Genomic DNA, 17,945 nt, shown 5'->3' on the forward strand with positions numbered 1-17,945 from the left:
GGGGGGGGGGCACAATTTAATATGGTTTATAATGGCAAATGATACTTTGAATATTACATGTTAATAACTTGATTTGAATTATAACCTTGAATTGACAGTTTGATGCTTTGAAAATTTTAAGCCAGCCCTACCCCCAAGGGCTGTAGGGTGGGGCTCAAAGGAGTCAGTGTGCTAAAATTTCTTCATTTTCCTTGTTTAGAATCAGAGGTGCTAGTTTCAAATCCCTTTTAGTCTGAAATCTGTATGCTAGATATTGAATAAGGTGGTTTTATTGTTTTTTTGTCACTTTGAATAATATTTCTGTTCATGTTAAAAACAAAACCAACACTCTGTATAAATATATCAGGTGACCGTTAAGGCCCATGGGCCTCTTGTTCTTTCGAAAGACTTCTTCTGAAGAACTGGAGGACCTAGGGTCGTAATATTTGGCCAGTAGGTACCCATGTTGACAATCGACCCCTGATTAGCAATTAAAGTTGACCTTTGACCTCATTATTGTAATTGATACAAATATTCGCACTTCTGGTCTACATAACATACCCAGGTATGGGCCGTAAAGCATTAAATAATGATGATGATAATAGAAAAACAATTATGTTTAAAAAACGTATTTTTATTCCAATGCACATTTTTAGATGGATTATGCTACATGCTCACATTTTGAAATCAATTTGACGTATAATCATAAAATGTTAAAAATATATATATATATATAAACTTTATTTATTTAACAACAATTATGACACAAGTTATTTCAACTTATATTAATCACTCTTGTTGGCCCGGATGTTAGCGCGTGTGGGGTCTTAGTCTGGGAGGAAACCAGAGTACCCGGTGAAAACCCACGTGGTTGGGCAGGTGACCCCAACCTTTTCACGTCCGATCGGGGAATCGAACCCCGTCCGCCTTGGTGAAAGGTAAGTGCGCTATCCACTGCACCACCCAAACCACCCCTATAAAATGTTAAAAACATACAGTAATGTAAACTTTACATTTACATAACGGTTTATGAAATATGTTCTTGAAATCGATTTTTCTGTTTCATGTTAAACTATAGCAGGTAAGCTTGAAATGACTTTTGGCCTCTTGTTAAAGGTAAAATAGATGTGCAAATGTTTGTGATGTTAGGAAAATTCCATCAATTCATGGAATAAATGTTTTTGCTTGCATTCTAAAGAAATTAGATTACCAATATGTGAAATTGCTTGAAATTATTTGATTTACATTGAGATGGAAACATTGTCGACAACTGTCTCTTAAACTTATAACCATACAATAAAAGCACACAAGAAATACAGCTTTTATGAGTATTTCGGCATTAGGTTTACATAAGTATCAACTATCTACTTTAACATGAGACTGTGAAGCATGATTATAAGAGAACAGTATTCTCTGAATATCATAGAACAAAGGGTTCTGAGGCAAAAAGTTTGGCAAAATTGCTGGAATTGTTGAGGATTGTAACCATAAACACTTTGATCTTAAACATTCGTTTGGTTTTGAAGCTGATTTAACTGAAGTAAAAGTGTCATTGCTTCAAAATGTGTTCCGCCATTTATATGATTTGCAATTAAAAATGCATCTAAGTATATCTACCAAAAAACATAAAAATTATCATCCCTCAAATTGACCATGATCTCCTGCTATCAGAAAGGTTGAAAGTTATATCGATACTTAAACGTCTTGAATAATTCATTTGTTTTTTATAGAAACTAATTTCAATCTTTACGATTTTTCAGATCGATTTTTATAGAAATCAATGTTCATCTCAATGATGATTAAGATGGTCATTAACTTACTGACAACACAGTGACGTACTTATGTCGGTAATAGTTAGTATGACTTCCACTTTAAATATTTTGTCCAAAACGCCACGATGATTAAGGCTTCAATACATGCGAATTACATTAAATCTACCCATGAATCTCTCATCACAGTGATAGTTTCGTATTGAGTTTCGATATTTATACTAAACTTCTGTGTTTGGATGACGAAATGTTGGTCTTCAAATGGAGACGATTGTTTAATATAGGTGGTATCCAGTCGATTCATTGTACTGTCCATCGCCGATATTTATGATCCTATGATAAGAAAGGGAATCTGACCTTGATGAACTGTCGAGTACGTGCTCATGGAACTGCTCATAAAAGTAATTGTTCCGCCTTTACAGTCAACGTTCGCTGACCCCGTGTTGGAGTAGTGACATTTATACGCTGATGGTACTTCTTTGACTGTATACGTTTTTCCAGCCGATAGTCGAATTGGCTCCGCAAGCAAAACATCGCCTGTATTTATGGAATCGTTTTTGACCAGGGGCAATTTACTCCTGCTGTATATATTATCTCCATCATATACAAATATATCGACCGTGCTAGGTTCTGCTTTTGTTAGACATGACCCGATTCCGTATAGTTTCATTGCGCATGGAACCTTAAAGGAAATAGCTTCAGGGTCCAATGTGTTGCTCCAATATCCGTTCGAAATATCCTTAAATCGCCAAACATTCTCCCTTGTAGATATAGTATATTTCCGTTCGTTCAGATTAAGCCAAGGCACATCTACGACCTTGTCATGCATAATGTAGTTGATAACATCTAGTGCCATATCCCCTGGAAGTACTTTATCTAGACACACTTGCTTGAGGAAGAAGTCGGAATCAATTTTCGGGAACCTCACTTTGTGCAGGATATCTCCAAGGACTTGCCGCTGATTTTCGTGATTGCTCTGTAATGATGAATACTAATATTAAAGGTACTGAAGAGGGGTGACATATGGAAATTACTTCAATGTCAGGAATGTTCGATTCGATTGGAATGAATCGTCTATATGTATTACGGAAATGTCAGAAATATAATCATATACTGTAAGAATATTTCATTGCACGTCAACAAATGAACTTTACTTTAATTTAATTGTACATGTAATTTGATTATAAATGCAAACAAGAGCAGCGGTGGCATTATACGCCCGTCAATTGTAATCTTTTCATTTACAATGCAATACATTTTCAGGTTCATTGCTTTTCTCCTCGCTTACATGTAATCTCATACCAGTGTTGAAGGCTCTAAATTATTTTTTGAAATATGATCCGGAAAAGGTTTTCTGCTAGTATTTAACATTTCTGAGAAAGTAGGTCACGGTGACCTAATTATGGAAAACTGCACCTTTTCCTCCCTTAAATGTTCCAACATACCAAAGTTGAAGTTTCTACATGAAATAGTTCTTGAAGTATGGCCCAGACAAGGTTTTCTAGTAATTGATCTATTTTTAGTAACAGTGACCTTGCCTTTGAGGCTACAATGTCGAAACACAAACTCGTTCAGTACTTAACCACTGGATGAAGTTTCATAGAAATCCACGCGAAAATCAAGGTTGTAGAGCGATGACAAAGAAAAGTTAACGCCCGGACGGACGGATGGACAAAGAAGGGTATACCATAATACGACCCGTCTTCGACAGGCGTATAAAAACTTTTGCATTTTGAACATGGCGTATGTTTGCCCAATACAATATTAAATATATGATATGTACAAGATAGATAACACTGGCAGCAAAGATGATTGCAAATTTGAAAGAAGAATTAAATGAATGCATTTAGTATTTTCATTCGGTCCATCGGAAACTAAATTCCTGCAAAAACAACCCTAGTAACAGTTACCGCTGGCTACTCACCTCAAGGTTCTGACGGCTACATTCAGCTGCCGCCCATCTGATGACGGCCTTGTACACGTCTCTCTCATCAGCAGTAAGGTCATCTGATTCAGTGATACTGGTCAAACAACTCGGACATAGGTCAGTAAAGGTCGTCGATTGCAGTACATCTGTTGAAGATTCATTTATCACTTGTAGACACTCGGTTTTCAGTTTATCCATCAAGAAAACATGAGCATGCTCCAAGAACAGACAAGCATTTTCCGCTGACAGACTTTTGGTCAGAAATACTTCACAGTTGGAAACTAGAATGTCGACACAGTACTTCCTAGCAGCATTCAACACAGGTACTACGTTCATCTCCGTCAAGTCGATTGTGTCTGTGTACAGATATCTAAATAAATAAAATTATTAGATTCAGAGTTTCAATACGGAAAAGAAACAGTACAAATATTAATTTGAGATAATTTGCAGTATTTTAACCCACTTCCATCAGATAGTTTGCTGTTCAAGTTGCCCTGTGTTCATAGTCTGTCCGTCCATCTGCCCTTAAACAACTTATGTTCATGCTCTTTCTCAGGAGGTAAAAAGATATTTCTCAAATTTGAGAAATATTTTTTTTATTCTCCCTTGTTATGCATAAGTTTGGGCCTGATCGGAACACATTGGTGGTCGACAGGCGGTCATCTTGAATTGTAAGTGTTAATGTTTGTTGGTGCTATATATCATAAAATACTGGAGATTTTTTTTAAAGGTTCTCCTTGGTTCCTGGTTATAAATATTGAAATTGAACTTATCAAAAAGAAAAAGTTTCTAAACACTATTTCATGGGAACGACCAGAGGGAATTTTCTCAATTTTCACATATAGGATCCAAATAGTTCTTCGTTGTGCATGTTGAATCGTAAGACTGTTTGGAAGAACAAGAGGCTTGCAGATGATAATTTGTAATTTTGAGTATTACAGTTCTTAGCGCTATTTCTCAGAGGACGGGGGATGTTTCTTTTTACTTTTACATTTATGTCCCCCGTAGTCCCTAGTAGTATATAGTAGTACAAAAGTAAGGGTTTTGGGCCAGGGTCATTAAGTGCAGTCTCCTGTATAATCCTATAGTACCCCCGACACCCCCTAGTGGCACCCCCTTTGGTAGGGGGGTACCGATCAACGTCACAGAGGGTTCCCATATTGAGTGCAGCCAATACACCCTCTAGTGACAACCCCCATTCTATAGGGAGTACCGATCGACGACGTCACGGGTTTTCCCCGATAGCATCACGTTTAGCAATATCGAAACCGGTTTCAACCTGATCGGTGATGTTCTGGAACCTTCTAGCACATAATACAATAACAACGCAAATATAATGTACAACCATTTATTGTCTCGGGTCAGAGACCCACCCATGTCCATTCTTATTCGTATAAAAACCATAAAACATGAGGAAGGACAGCCGTTCTACCATGGAGATGGAGTCACGAAGTAGCAGCAGCAGCATACAGCAGTAGCAACGCAGCAGTCTTTAAATATTGTACTTGTTATTCCCTGCTTAACGTTAAGCTTTAAGTGAAATAGCAACAACTGGTTCACCCGTTGTCAGTATAATGCAACCATCGCCGCCGCCGGTGGTGAAGGCGGCGGCGGCGGCGATGGTTAAAGTGCTGCTGCTGCTGATGTATGCTGCTGCTGCTGCTACCAAAGAGGGTGCCACTAGGGGCGTGCCGGGGGTACTATAGGATTATATAGGAGACTGCACTCAATGACACTGGCCCAAAACCCATACTTTTGTTCTACTGTATATATTGAACAGAACAGAAAGCCAAGGACAAATTTTCCAGACTTAAATGTTTTTTTACACTATTTCTCAAAGAGAATCTGAGAGATCTATCTCAAATTTATATGCATATTCTTCTTTGTTGTAATTATGCATGTAAGATTTGAAGACTAGATAACTGCCAGGTAGCCATGTTGATATTAGACAAGTAGATTGTTCAATTACTATTTTCAAGAAGATCTTTACATGTCTTTTCGAATTTCATACGAAGGTTTTCATTGGTCAAAGGTGTGCAAGATTAATATTGATTGAAAAAGCAGGATGGTCTTGATCTTGGTTTTTGACAGTTCAAGTTTATTAATGCCCTTTCTAAAGACGTCCTAGTCAGATCTCTGTAGGTTCCCATAGGTATTTATTAGTGCTTACTTGTATATTGAGACTAGTCCGAAAATGAAAATGGCTGCCACGGGGGCCATTTTGAAATTCGACAGTTCAGATCTGTTATCAGATTTCATATTTAGAATCCCAATTGTCCTGAGTTGAACCTGTTCATATTTAGCCTGATAAAATAAGGAAACTATAACTGGATCATACGTATCGTGTTTGACACGTGGGTTCGTTCTCTTCAAGGGCAAAATGTCAGCGGTCAAATCATCATCATATCTTAGTCGCTGATTATTTTATGACCAGATGGACAAACTGGCAGTAAAACACCAACCCGACCCCAGGCAGGATTGGAAAAGGAAATTAACTGTAAAGTTACTGTGGTTATTCTAATATCCATATTAGAATCTTTGTTTCCTTGGATGACATTGATGCGTATTGATATTATTCCAACGATCATTGTCAGACTTAATCAACATAGTACATAAAAATGTTACATTAATCATCTGAAAATAAAATCCCATATTTTGAGCTTAATTGACTTCGATGTACAGAACTGAAAATATCCTTGAAGCTACAGACATATCATCGGGAAAATGGGAGAAATTTAGTTTTACATGGTAAAATAAAAGGAAGGAAACTTCAAACCGTAAAAAGAGCTGAAAAACGTCTTCTGTTATATCCGGAATAGTTATCTCCCCTTTCTCGGCCATTGGACCCTCCAACATGGCGTAGAATACTGGGCTTCTGCTTATAAGGATGAGTTTGTGGGCAGGTATTTTTTTCTGGTCCTCACCGACAAGAAAGGCTACATCACTAGCTGTGCCAGACGTGAATACGTGGTTCATACACTGTGACAGCGTCTTTCCGCTTTGCCAGTCGTTTGGTGTCCCTGAAGACGCCATTTATGACTACAAAACACAAGCCAAGACTCATTCCGGCCGTTCGTTGTTACCATCAATTAAATCATGCCCAAACATTAACAGTAGAACAGTTCACAGAAAACAAAGCAAGCTTAAAATTGAATAATTATAATCTAGTTACAATACGTCAGTGCTCATTAAACATACGTGTACGTTCTCATTTGGGAACGTCCCTCGGTCTGATACACACATACTTTTCAAGATATCCACATCCGAGGAATAATTGGTACCATCACAATGATGTTGAATACTTTATAACAAGATCTGGAGTAGCTGTGACATGCAAATTCTATAAGGAATGGAAGCAGATTAGAAGATTACTGACACCATTTCCCGTTTTGTTGTCTTTCCCCCTTGTATATATGACTGTACAGAAGTGCTATGTCATGCTACATCATTCAACATATAAATGTATCACATAATGTAATGTGTTATCCAGTGAATATACCCATGTCATATGTTTGCGTATTAACACATGTAATATGACCTATCAGCCCTGTGATTAGCTGTAAGTTTCAATGTTTTAATTGGGATGTCACGCCTAGGACATGTACATGACGTCACAGACTTCCGCACTGGAGTCAAAATGGTATCGTTTTACATTTCAAGGTTGCATGAAAATTGCCCAGTTCACGAATAAATGCCACAAGTATTGGTTGTGTTCACAAGGACCTTACACTTGTTTTCATTTCATATGAAATGGAAACTCATGTAAGATCCTATATGTATTCTTTACGCTCTCGATAAACCTGGCAAGATGTGAATGAAATTCGAAAAGTGTGTGACCGTGTAAAAGTTCACAACACTGAAGTGTTCAGCAAAACTGGAACCGTAATTATATCGAGATATATTTCGGGCAATATTATTTATATATTGATATGAATTGATGGAATGTAATAGAGAAGAAAGATTAAGAAAGATATACTTCTCCTAACTGTAAAACATACAAACTACAAAACAAAACATCTTCAGTGAGCTTGTTCCTTTTAGATTGTTTTGACTATGTAATCTGTATGCTATTCACATATTTTGTTTGGTCATGCGTTATTAAAGGTTAAGTTACATATATTTCGTCGATAATTTAACGAAGGTAAAGGAGGTAAACCACATCAAACCTGGGTTTAACAGTGGGGCATTCTCCCTACAACGAAGGCGCGAAGACCCTCGCAATCTCTGGTGCCATCTTGTGCATTTTATCCTAACAATCAACCAATATCCAAGTCTAACCCCCGTGAAAATGTCAATAGGACAGTTTACGAGCAGAGACGGATCGAGGATTCTAGTAAAGAGGAAACAATTTCGTTGACAAAAATCATGAACAAAATAGACAGTCTAGTCAACAGATTTGCACTTCATACAGGTATTGAATCTTGATATTTCCAGGTTAAATGTAAATATGAAAAGGGGAAAACATATTTACACAACACATGTCAGTATACACAATATAATAACAATTGTAGATGACAATACCTTGATATCTTTGTCCGCCTTTTACTCGTCAGGGCTGCCCTTCTAAACCGAAAGTACAATCGGGGTTTTTCCAATTACTGAGTGCACTGCGGTCACAGGTACCTAATAGTTAAGACACCGCATGTGTATAGCACATTTAAATAACAGATTGTGTTGTAATACAATTGTCTATGTGTAGATCATCGCCCGATAAGAGTATCTTAATATTCCTTTCAAGTGTATTTTCCGGGTGTTGATAAACTCGGTAGAACCACAGGGACTTGAAAATGTGTTATAGTTCTATTTGGACCTATACTAAGGTGTTCATAGTAATTTTACACGTTTTAGATGTTTAGATCAACATTTGTTAAAATTCCTCCCACAATGATGATACAGGTGTATATGCGATCGTATTCATCATCTTTTGGGTGGCATTTTTATCGTTAGTTCATCCAAATACAGCTGTGAAAATGCCCATTAAAAAGTGCATTAAAAGCCTAGCTCCACAAGACCCTGTGATGGTGGCGTGACTCAAACTATCGATGGACTCCAGAGATGTAATATATGCGTCTCTGGAGGACTGTGTCCTCGCTTTACAATATAACCGATATATAATTATTTTATTAAGTACATACAAATACGGGGTCGCCACACACTAGAATATGATACTGAGTATAGGTTATATACAAACAGATCAGACTCGGAAGGTTTGCTTATAGTGTTTCTCAATGTAAATTGAAATCGAATTATCTAATAATATGAGTTAATTAATAGATTTAGCACCTCGGCATGTCAGTTGTCTAGAAAGGAATATACTAGCTGTTTCTCACTGCATTTTGTGATTAATGAAAACTTTTGTTTCCTATTGCTTACCAGACAATACCGCATTTTTTGCCTTAGTGTTGTGTTCTGTCCCCAGGCTGGGACGTACCTGTGGTTCCCTGCTAAACGTTCACCATTCAGGGTTACCACACCAACTGGTTCACCCGTTGTCAGTATAATGTGACCGGGAGGAATACTGTACTGTGCTGGATGATTTCGGTATGGTACTACATGTATTTCAGTGAGGTATAACTCAAAAGTTGGCACACATTCACACAAACACAAGCATGCATACATTTCACACATGGAGGCACGTCATTAAATGGCATTAGCTGAACGCATGATTACCTGAACGCATACATTTTTAATTTACCTGTAGGGCATCTTGTTTGGATAGGGATTATAGTATTTTTCTTAAATCTTACCTGTTGGAACTCCAGCGCATATGCTTATATAAATATTCATATTTTTCACCTATTTAATTTTCTTAAGTTTTATATCTTTGATAATACATGTATTAACAAGCTGGTCCATGTAGTATTTGATATAATATTAATTGAACTGATCTTTCAATAATAGATAAATAAATAAATAATTAAGCACAATTATAGTTACCGTAAAAACCCATGTAATTTGCGCACTTTTTTTTCAGAAATTTAATACCCAAAGTGGGGGGTGCGTAAAATACACAGGTATAGAAAATTTCAAGTTTTTTTCAGGAAAAGATCGACGATTCTGGGAGATCGCCATCTTGGATTATTTCCCTTGGTACACTGAAGACAAATGACGATGAACAAATTTATTTATGTCAAACATTAATAAAAGTTACATAATGTGTTGTTATGTAAGTTTATGTGAAAAGTATTATTAATTAGGTAACCGTTAACAAAAAAAGTTTAGCCAAATTCCTATGCCAGACAATCGCCGATCAACTTACGACATTACGTTTCGACATCTCGGTGCGTTTCACCATACTATTACGAAAATGTAGTTGATCAATTTAAGCTCCGTTCCATGTAAGTTCTGTAAGGTTTTTTTCAAATCGCCTATGCGTATACGTATAGCATGTTTTTTTTCCGGCTCACTTTTATGTTGATCTCGCGTCTAACATTACGTAAACACGTGATTGATAATAACCTCGTGAATTATTTCAATATTTATTAAATGAAGCATCGTAAAAATAGTCTGCGTTAACTATTTTTTTCCTTGTAGTAGATTTGAAGAGGATGTATTGATTGTCCACGCTTCTAGTATAAACATATTTTTTATAATCCCTTATCAGTCAAATCAGTCTGTAGTTATGACAATGCAGTAGGGNTGCGATCCTACCTGGCCTATTGTCCGGGACCAGACGATATCGGTGAAATCATGCCCTCCGGTTTACTAACCTGTAAATGTCGCAAAACCAGTAGTCATGACCACAGATGACCGATTTTAATAATTTTACAGTAGGTAAAAAATGTGTGGCCAAAAAATATCGCTTAGATAATCTAATTCCGTAGCCAAACTGAACTGTGACATGACCTGGATTGAAGTGACGTAACCCAAGCCGCCATGATGAGCCCTTCTCACTGATCGTATGAAGGCCGGATGTGCACCCAAAATTAGATCTCATTGATTACATAATTTGGTACGATAAACACCTTCTAGATATTTTCTTTCCAATCAAAATGAACATGTTTATGTTACGGAAATAGCAAAAATGTACCATCCCGATATGGAAACTACATAATGGAGAATACTCAATTAACATCAAATACACCCGAGCTAGAAACTACTGAATGGAGAAATGGGAAAATAAACGAAGATCTCGAATAACAAAAAGCGTTTATTCGTTCCACTGATTCATTGTACACGTGTTAATTATACAATAACGATTGATAAGTAGTATTGATAAGTATTATTAAAATATACATCACTAATATTGCTTGTTATTCTTTCGATTTATTGTTAGGAGGGTACCATAACAAACGAAAAGCTGATCAATAGGAATATCGCCAAATTATTATGATAATCTAAACAATATTAAATTCATAATGACATTTCTTTACACCACACCTGAAAAATGCGCTACCATGATCTAAGACTCTATAGGACACACTGCTATATTCTAGACTTGGAATCGCTTTTTCGCTGTTTTCATATGAAAAGCCAGTTAATGATGTATTCAATCCTAAACAAGAAGTAAAGTACTGTCCGCAATTAACAAGGTACCAAAATATGTATCTCTTCTAACAAAAGTGGAGACGATATCCTCTAAAGTCAAGTTTTATTTCTTGGGAAAGCCTGTGATAAATATAGCTACAGCCGATATAGCAAAACACCCGGGACCCCACACGGAATACGAAATGCCGACAAACAGATTGCAAGAGGTCGACGACGTTATGGAGTTTTGAAATATCACAAAATTGTTAAATTATCGTCGCTTTGAATAATTTTTTTTAACTTACGACTAATATGAATCGTGTCTCATTTCACATTTTTTTGTTTTGTTACAACTTGTTTACAGTTGAATTTTAATAAAACATGATTAATGTAGCCAATACACGATACGTATCAGCATTTTAATCAGCTTTTGCCGTGGTGTGGCGTCTATCGTCCATCTATAACTCACTAAATATCCTACTTGTCTAGAATTGCTGAATAAATTTTGACATATTTTAGTGTGTAGCATTGCGAGGCTAATTGGAATCAATTTTGTATAAAGGAAGTATGTGACCCTTCTCCTACACCTTGAGTATCGGTGAAGGGAATTTAATCTAAGATGGTATGGGGCATCATTGGGAAAAGGGAACTCCACTTTGTATAGGTGAAGAGTATAGCCATCACGGGAACGAGAGGGATAGGGCTCCTGAGGGGGAAATATAGTTAAAGCCTTGAAATCTAACATCTTGATTTGACCGTTATTTGGATTTTGGCATCCTGTAAGAATTTAATTGTATAACATTGTATAAAGAGACAGTATAAACGCCCCTAAGGGGTAGAAAGTGGGGCCAAATGTATACAATCCTTTCTTCTTGAGTACAAATTGAAGGATTTGAACCTCTATTTGTCTGGAGTTTCCTGCAGCTAAGGAGAACCATCATTGTATATGGGGAGGATGTGGCTATTCATGGTTATGGATAAAGTAAAATTGTCTTTATCTTACCTGGAGGACCCTTATATAGGTCCTAATATTTACAGTTTGTTAAAAGGGAAATTATAACAATACATTTAATTAACTATCCTAGAAAAATAATTAGGTTTAAAAACCCAATTTCATTAATGAACATGTATATGTGGATTATGCTACATGTAACGTGCTTACATTTTGAAAGCAATTGAACATACATTTTAAATGCTTTAGTATCATGAAATGGTAAGAAACATAAGTTATGCAAAATTAACATGCTTATGAAATATGTTCTTGAATTTCGTTTCTGTTTCATTAGCAGGTAAGCGTTTAATGACCTTGGGCTTCTTGTAAAAGGTAAAATAAATGTGCAAATTATTGAGATGTTAGGAAAATGCCATCGATTCATGAAAAAATATTTGTGCTTGCATTCTAAAGAAATTATGTTACCAATGTTTGAAATGACGTTCTTGCTCTTGCTTGAAAATATTTGATTTACATTGAGACGGAAATATTGCCGACAACTGTCTCTTAATAAACATACAGCAAGAGCACACGAGAAAGCTAGCTTTTATGAGTATTTCAGCATTATGTTTACATAAGTATCAACTTACTAGTTTAACGTGAGACTAGGAAGCATGATTATAAGAGGCATTTAATGTAGATTGACCTTTTAATATGAACGCCGAAATATACATTTTTTTCTATTTTAGATTTCAATTCACAGGAAACGGTTTTCTCTGAATATCACAGAACATAGAGTTTTTGTCCGTTATAACAACCGAGGGCAAATATCTTGGCAAAGATGCTTGCATTGTTGAGTATTGCAATTAAAAACACTTTGACATGAAAAGTTAGTTTGTTTTTAAGCTTAATTTAACTAAAGTCAAAGTTGTATTGCTTCAAAATTTGTTCAGCAATTTATATGATTTGTCATTTAATATACCTCTTAACATATCTGACAAAATACATAAAACTTATCATCCCTCAAATTGACCATGATCCCCTGCTATCAGTATATGGAACCGTCATCGTCCTTAATAATTCATTCTATTTTAATAGAAACTAATTTCCAACTCAATGATTATTAAGATGGTCATATTCTTGCACACAAAACAATGACTGACGTAAGCTGTAATTATTTTTTCCAAAACGCCGCGAGTACTTATAGTAAACTTCTTTATATTGATGACGAAATGCTGGTCTTCCAATGAAAAAGATTGCTTAACTTCCGGTTCATCGCAGATATTATTTATGATCCTATGATAAGAAGGGGAATCTGACCTTTCTTAGCTGTCGAGTAACTGTTCATGGAACTGCTGATAAAAGTAATTGTTCCGCCCTTACAGTCTACCTTCTCTAACCCTGTGTTGGAGTAGTGTACTTTACACGCTGCTGATACTTCTATAACTGTATACGTTTTTCCAGTCGATAGTCGAACTGGTTTCGCAAGCAAAACATCGCCTGCATATATGGAATCGTTTTTGACCAGCGGTAAATTACTCCCGCTGTATAGAAGAGTAGATCCATTATACACCTTTATATCAACCGTGCTAGGTTCTGCATTTGTTAGAAATGACCCGATTCCGTATAGTTTCATTGCGCATGGAACCTTAAAGGAAATAGCTTCTTGTTGAAAGTTGTTGACCCATGATCCATCCAAAATAGTTTTAAATCGCCAAACACTCTCCATTGTAGGTACAGCATATTTTCGGTCGTTCAGATTGAGCCAAGGCATACCCTCGATCTTGCTGTGCATTTTGTAGTTGATAACATCTAGTGCCATGTCCCCTGGAAGTACTTTATCATCACACACTTGCTTGAGGAAGAAGTCAAAATCAATTTTCTGGAACCTCACTGTGTTCAGAATATCTCCAAGGACTTGCCTTTTGTTTTCGGGATTGCTCTGTAATGATACACATTAATCTGATTCTGCGATTTACCTGTATATGTATTCTGATTATAAATTTCAAAACACTTACATTTAAACCTAGTGAATGTTTGCCCAATGCAATAATAATGGTTTAATTGCGTTTACAAATAGATAACACTGGCAGCGAAGATGATTGCAATTTTAATATTGTTATTTTTGCCTTTTGTAATTTATACGGTCCATCTTAATGCCCTTAATTACTGCAATATGTATCTGTAAAAACAGCCCTAGTAACAGTATCCACTTGCTACTCACCTCTATGTTCTGACGGCTACATTCAGCTGCCGCCCATCTGATGACGGCAATGTACACGTCACTTTCATCATCAGCAAGGTCATCTGATTCAGTGATACTTGTCAAACAACTCGGACATAGGTCAGAAAATGTCTTCGATTGCAGTACATCTGTTGAAGATTCACCTATCACTTTTAGACACTCGGTTTTCAGTTTATCCACCAAAAAAACATGCGCATGTTCCAAGAACAGACAAGCAGTTTTTGCTGAAAAACTTTTGGTCAGAAAGTGTTCACAGTGGGAAACTAGAATGAGTACTTCCTGGCGGCATTCAACACTGGTACTACGTTCATCTCCGTCAAGTTTATTGTGTCTGTGTACAGACATCTAAATAAATATAAATATTATATACAGATGTTCATTTTTTATCAAATATACCATGTTTACATTCGCAATTTATTTACGGTTTAAATAGGTAAAGAAACGGTAGAAATATTAATTTGAGTAAATCTGCAGTATTTTAGCCCATTAATTATATCGGGTGGTTGACTGTTCAAATTGCCCTTCGTTCATGTTCACAACGCAATTGTCAGTAAACAATTTATGTTGGCGCCCTTTCTCAGAAAGTAAAAAGATCTTTCTCCAAGTTCAGAAATAGATTTCCATTGTCCTTTGTTATATATATTAAATGTTTGGGCCTGATCGGAGCACATGGTTGGTCGACAGACGGCCATCTTGAATTTTACGAGTTAGTTTATTGGGGCTATTTATCATAAAGTACAGGAGGGATTTATTAAAAATCGCATTAAGGTTCTCCGTGGTTCCTGGTAATAAATATTGAAATTGGAAATGATCAAAAAGATCAAGTTTGTAAGTGCTATTTCATGGGAACTACTCGAGGGATTTTTGTCAAATTTCACATGCAAGATCAAAATTGTTCTTCGATATACATGTTGAGTCGTAGGACTTATTGAAAGAAGAGGCTCACATATGGTTATTTGTAATTTTGAGCTTTAAAGTTCTTAGCGCTATTTCTCAGAAATCGGAGGATATTTCTTTTTACTTGTACATGTATGTTCCCCGTAGTCCTTATATATATATTTAACTATGGGCTGAACAAAGCAAAACACAGAATTCGAGACTTAGAAGTGTGTTTGTACTATTTCACAAAGAGTATCTGAGAGATCTATCTCAAATTTCATATGCAGATCATCCTTTATAGTAATTGTGCATGTAAGATTTGGAGACTAGAAAACTGCCAGGCAGCTATGTTGATATTTGACATGCAGATTGTTCAATTACTATTTTCCAGAAGATCTTTACATGTCGTTTCGAATTTCATACGTAGGTTTTCATTGGTCGAAGGTGTGCAAGATTAATATTGATTTAAAAAGCAGGATGGTCTTGATCTTGGTTTTTGACAGTTCAAGTTTAGTATTGACCTTTCTAAAGACGTCCTAGTCATTTGTAGGTTCCCATAGGTCTTTAGTAGTGGTTATTGTGTATTGAGACTAATCCAAAAATGAAGACGGCTGCCACGGGGGCCATCTTGAAATTCGACAGTTCAAATCTGTTATTGTAATTTCTAAAAGAGCTTGGACAAATATTTCTTATTTAGAATCCCATTTGTCCTGAGTTTTGCTTGTTTATATTTAGCCTGATAAAATAAGGGAACTATAACTGGATCATGTGTTTCACCTAAACCCCACCCCAGTCAGGATTGGAAAAATAAATGAAGTGTAAAGGTACTGTAGTTCTCCTAATATCCATATCGATGGCATTGCTACGTATTTATATTATTCCAACCCTCATTGTCAGACTTAATCAACTTAGTAGATAAAAATGGTACATTAATCACCTGATATAAAACCCAATCTGTCGATCGAAATTGCCTTTTTTATTTCGATATACAGAACAAATCCTTGAAGCTAGAGACATGTAATCGGGGGAAAATGGGAGAAATTTTGTTAAACATGGAAAAATAAAAGGAAAGAAACTTCAAACCGTAAAAACAGCTGAAAGACGTCTTCGGTTATATCCAGATTGGTTATCTCCCCTTTCTCAGCCATTGGATCCTCCAACATGGCGTAGAATACTGGGCTTCTACTTATTAGGATCAGTTTGTGGGCAGGTATCTTTTTCTTGTCCTCACCGACAAGGAACGTTACATCACTAGTTGTGCCAGACGTGAATACGTGGTCCATACACTGTGACAGCGTCTTTCCTCTTTGCCAGTCGGTGGAGGTTCCTGAAGACGCCATGTTTTACTAAAACAAACAATAGGCCGAAACTCATTCCAGTCGTTGTTAACATGAATTTAATCATGCCAAATATAACAGTGGCACATTTCACATGCCAAATTAAGCTTAAACTTGAATAATTATAATCTAGTTACAATACGTCAGTGCTTATTAAAAATAATTGTACGTTCTCATTTGGGAACGTCCCTCGGTCTGATCCACACATACTTCTATAGAGATGTCCACATCCCAGGAATAATTCGTACTATCAAAAACATTTGCAATACTTACTGAAGAAGCTGTGACATGCAAACTCCATAAGGAAAATTAATTATCGAAAGTTGGAAGTCGTCGAATTTATCACAAAATTTTCTCCATTGCAGGTCTGGACTTTGAAATATCACCCAGTAACAGAGAAGCTATACACTTTTCTCACCAGTGACTAGAAGGTCAAATAAAAGGTGTTGTTGTCAAGAAAAAACTTCCATATATTATTGGGGCCCACATAGACACATACAGATGAATAACTTGTAACTGTTTCAGGATAACAGCAGTCACTGTACTTAGAAGCTAGATAACACCATATAACTCTCAATTTGTAAGTAGATCTGTCATATAACACGAAGAAAAAGCCTGGCGGTCATTCGGGCTGAGATATCTAAGGACATCAATCTCATTGCTTCATACCGTGTCATATTCTTTGTACAGTATTATCAGCGGGACACTAACGGTTATATGATAACAGCCGATACTTGGACTTCGGGCTGGGATATATATAGGCTAAATATGCTTCATACCGTATCATACACTTTGTAAAGTATTATCAGCAGTACACTATTTTTAGCTCAACTGGCCATGGGCCAAGTGAGCTTATGGCATGGTGCGGCGTCCGTCGTCCGTCCAGCGTCAACTTTTTACTTTAAACAACTTCTTCTAAATAACCAAGAGGCCCAATAGCATGCTGGGATGAAGGGCTAACAAGTTTGTTCAAATGAATGACCTTGACCTATTTTCAAGGTCAAAGGGGTCAAATGTCGTTAAATCTTCAAACGACTTCTCCTCAATAAAACAAAGGCCCAGGGAACTGATATTGGGCCTGTAGCATGCTGAAATAAAGGGCTACCAAGTTTGTTCAAATGAATGACCTTGACCCACTTTCAAGGTAACAGGGGTAAAATGACTTAAAAACTTCAAACAACTTCTTCTCAATTACCAAAAGGCCCAGGGTACTTATATTGGGTCTGTAGCATGCTGGGATAAAGGGCTACCAAGTTTGTTCAAATGAATGACCTTGACCTACTTTCAAGGTCAAAGGGGTCAAATGTCGTTAAATCTTCAAACGACTTCTCCTCAATAAACAAAAGGCCCAGGGAACTGATATTGGGCCTGTAGCATGCTGAAATAAAGGGCTACCAAGTTTGTTCAAATG

General features: G+C 36.6%; 2 protein-coding genes and 1 long non-coding RNA gene across 3 annotated transcripts in view; all 3 read right to left on the reverse strand.

The window, feature by feature from the left end:
• The window catches only part of LOC110451972 (BTB/POZ domain-containing protein 6-like), a 9,023-nt gene extending 2,275 nt beyond the window's left edge, over positions 1 to 6,748 (reverse strand). Inside the window, exons 1-3 of the mRNA XM_021500214.1 lie at positions 6,452 to 6,748; positions 3,673 to 4,045; positions 2,106 to 2,724 (exon numbers count right to left, since the gene is read on the reverse strand). Coding sequence (XP_021355889.1) covers positions 2,106 to 2,724; positions 3,673 to 4,045; positions 6,452 to 6,708 — 1,249 coding nt within the window. The 5' untranslated portion in view covers positions 6,709 to 6,748. The remainder of the gene's footprint in view (positions 1 to 2,105; positions 2,725 to 3,672; positions 4,046 to 6,451) is intronic.
• A 5,542-nt stretch (positions 6,749 to 12,290) lies between these two features.
• LOC110451976 lies at positions 12,291 to 14,583 on the reverse strand. The gene is made up of 2 exons (XM_021500218.1): positions 14,298 to 14,583; positions 12,291 to 14,015 (listed from the first exon to the last, which is right to left on the reverse strand). Exon 2 carries the CDS (start codon positions 13,893 to 13,895, stop codon positions 13,362 to 13,364), a length of 534 nt encoding a protein of 177 aa, XP_021355893.1. The 5' UTR covers positions 13,896 to 14,015; positions 14,298 to 14,583; the 3' UTR covers positions 12,291 to 13,361.
• Positions 14,584 to 14,596: 13 nt separating this feature from the next.
• Positions 14,597 to 17,945, reverse strand: part of LOC110451977 — a 7,776-nt gene continuing 4,427 nt past the window's right edge. Inside the window, exons 2-3 of the long non-coding RNA XR_002463124.1 lie at positions 16,281 to 16,543; positions 14,597 to 14,663 (exon numbers count right to left, since the gene is read on the reverse strand). This is a non-coding gene — a long non-coding RNA (uncharacterized LOC110451977). The remainder of the gene's footprint in view (positions 14,664 to 16,280; positions 16,544 to 17,945) is intronic.

Source organism: Mizuhopecten yessoensis, unplaced genomic scaffold (genome assembly GCF_002113885.1).
Source record: "Mizuhopecten yessoensis strain PY_sf001 unplaced genomic scaffold, ASM211388v2 scaffold6353, whole genome shotgun sequence".
NCBI lineage: Eukaryota > Metazoa > Mollusca > Bivalvia > Pectinida > Pectinidae > Mizuhopecten > Mizuhopecten yessoensis.

Excerpts from the sequence above, each read along its gene's own strand:
- LOC110451976 (XM_021500218.1), bottom strand. The coding sequence starts at position 13,895 with ATGGCACTAGATGTTATCAACTACAAAATGCACAGCAAGATCGAGGGT.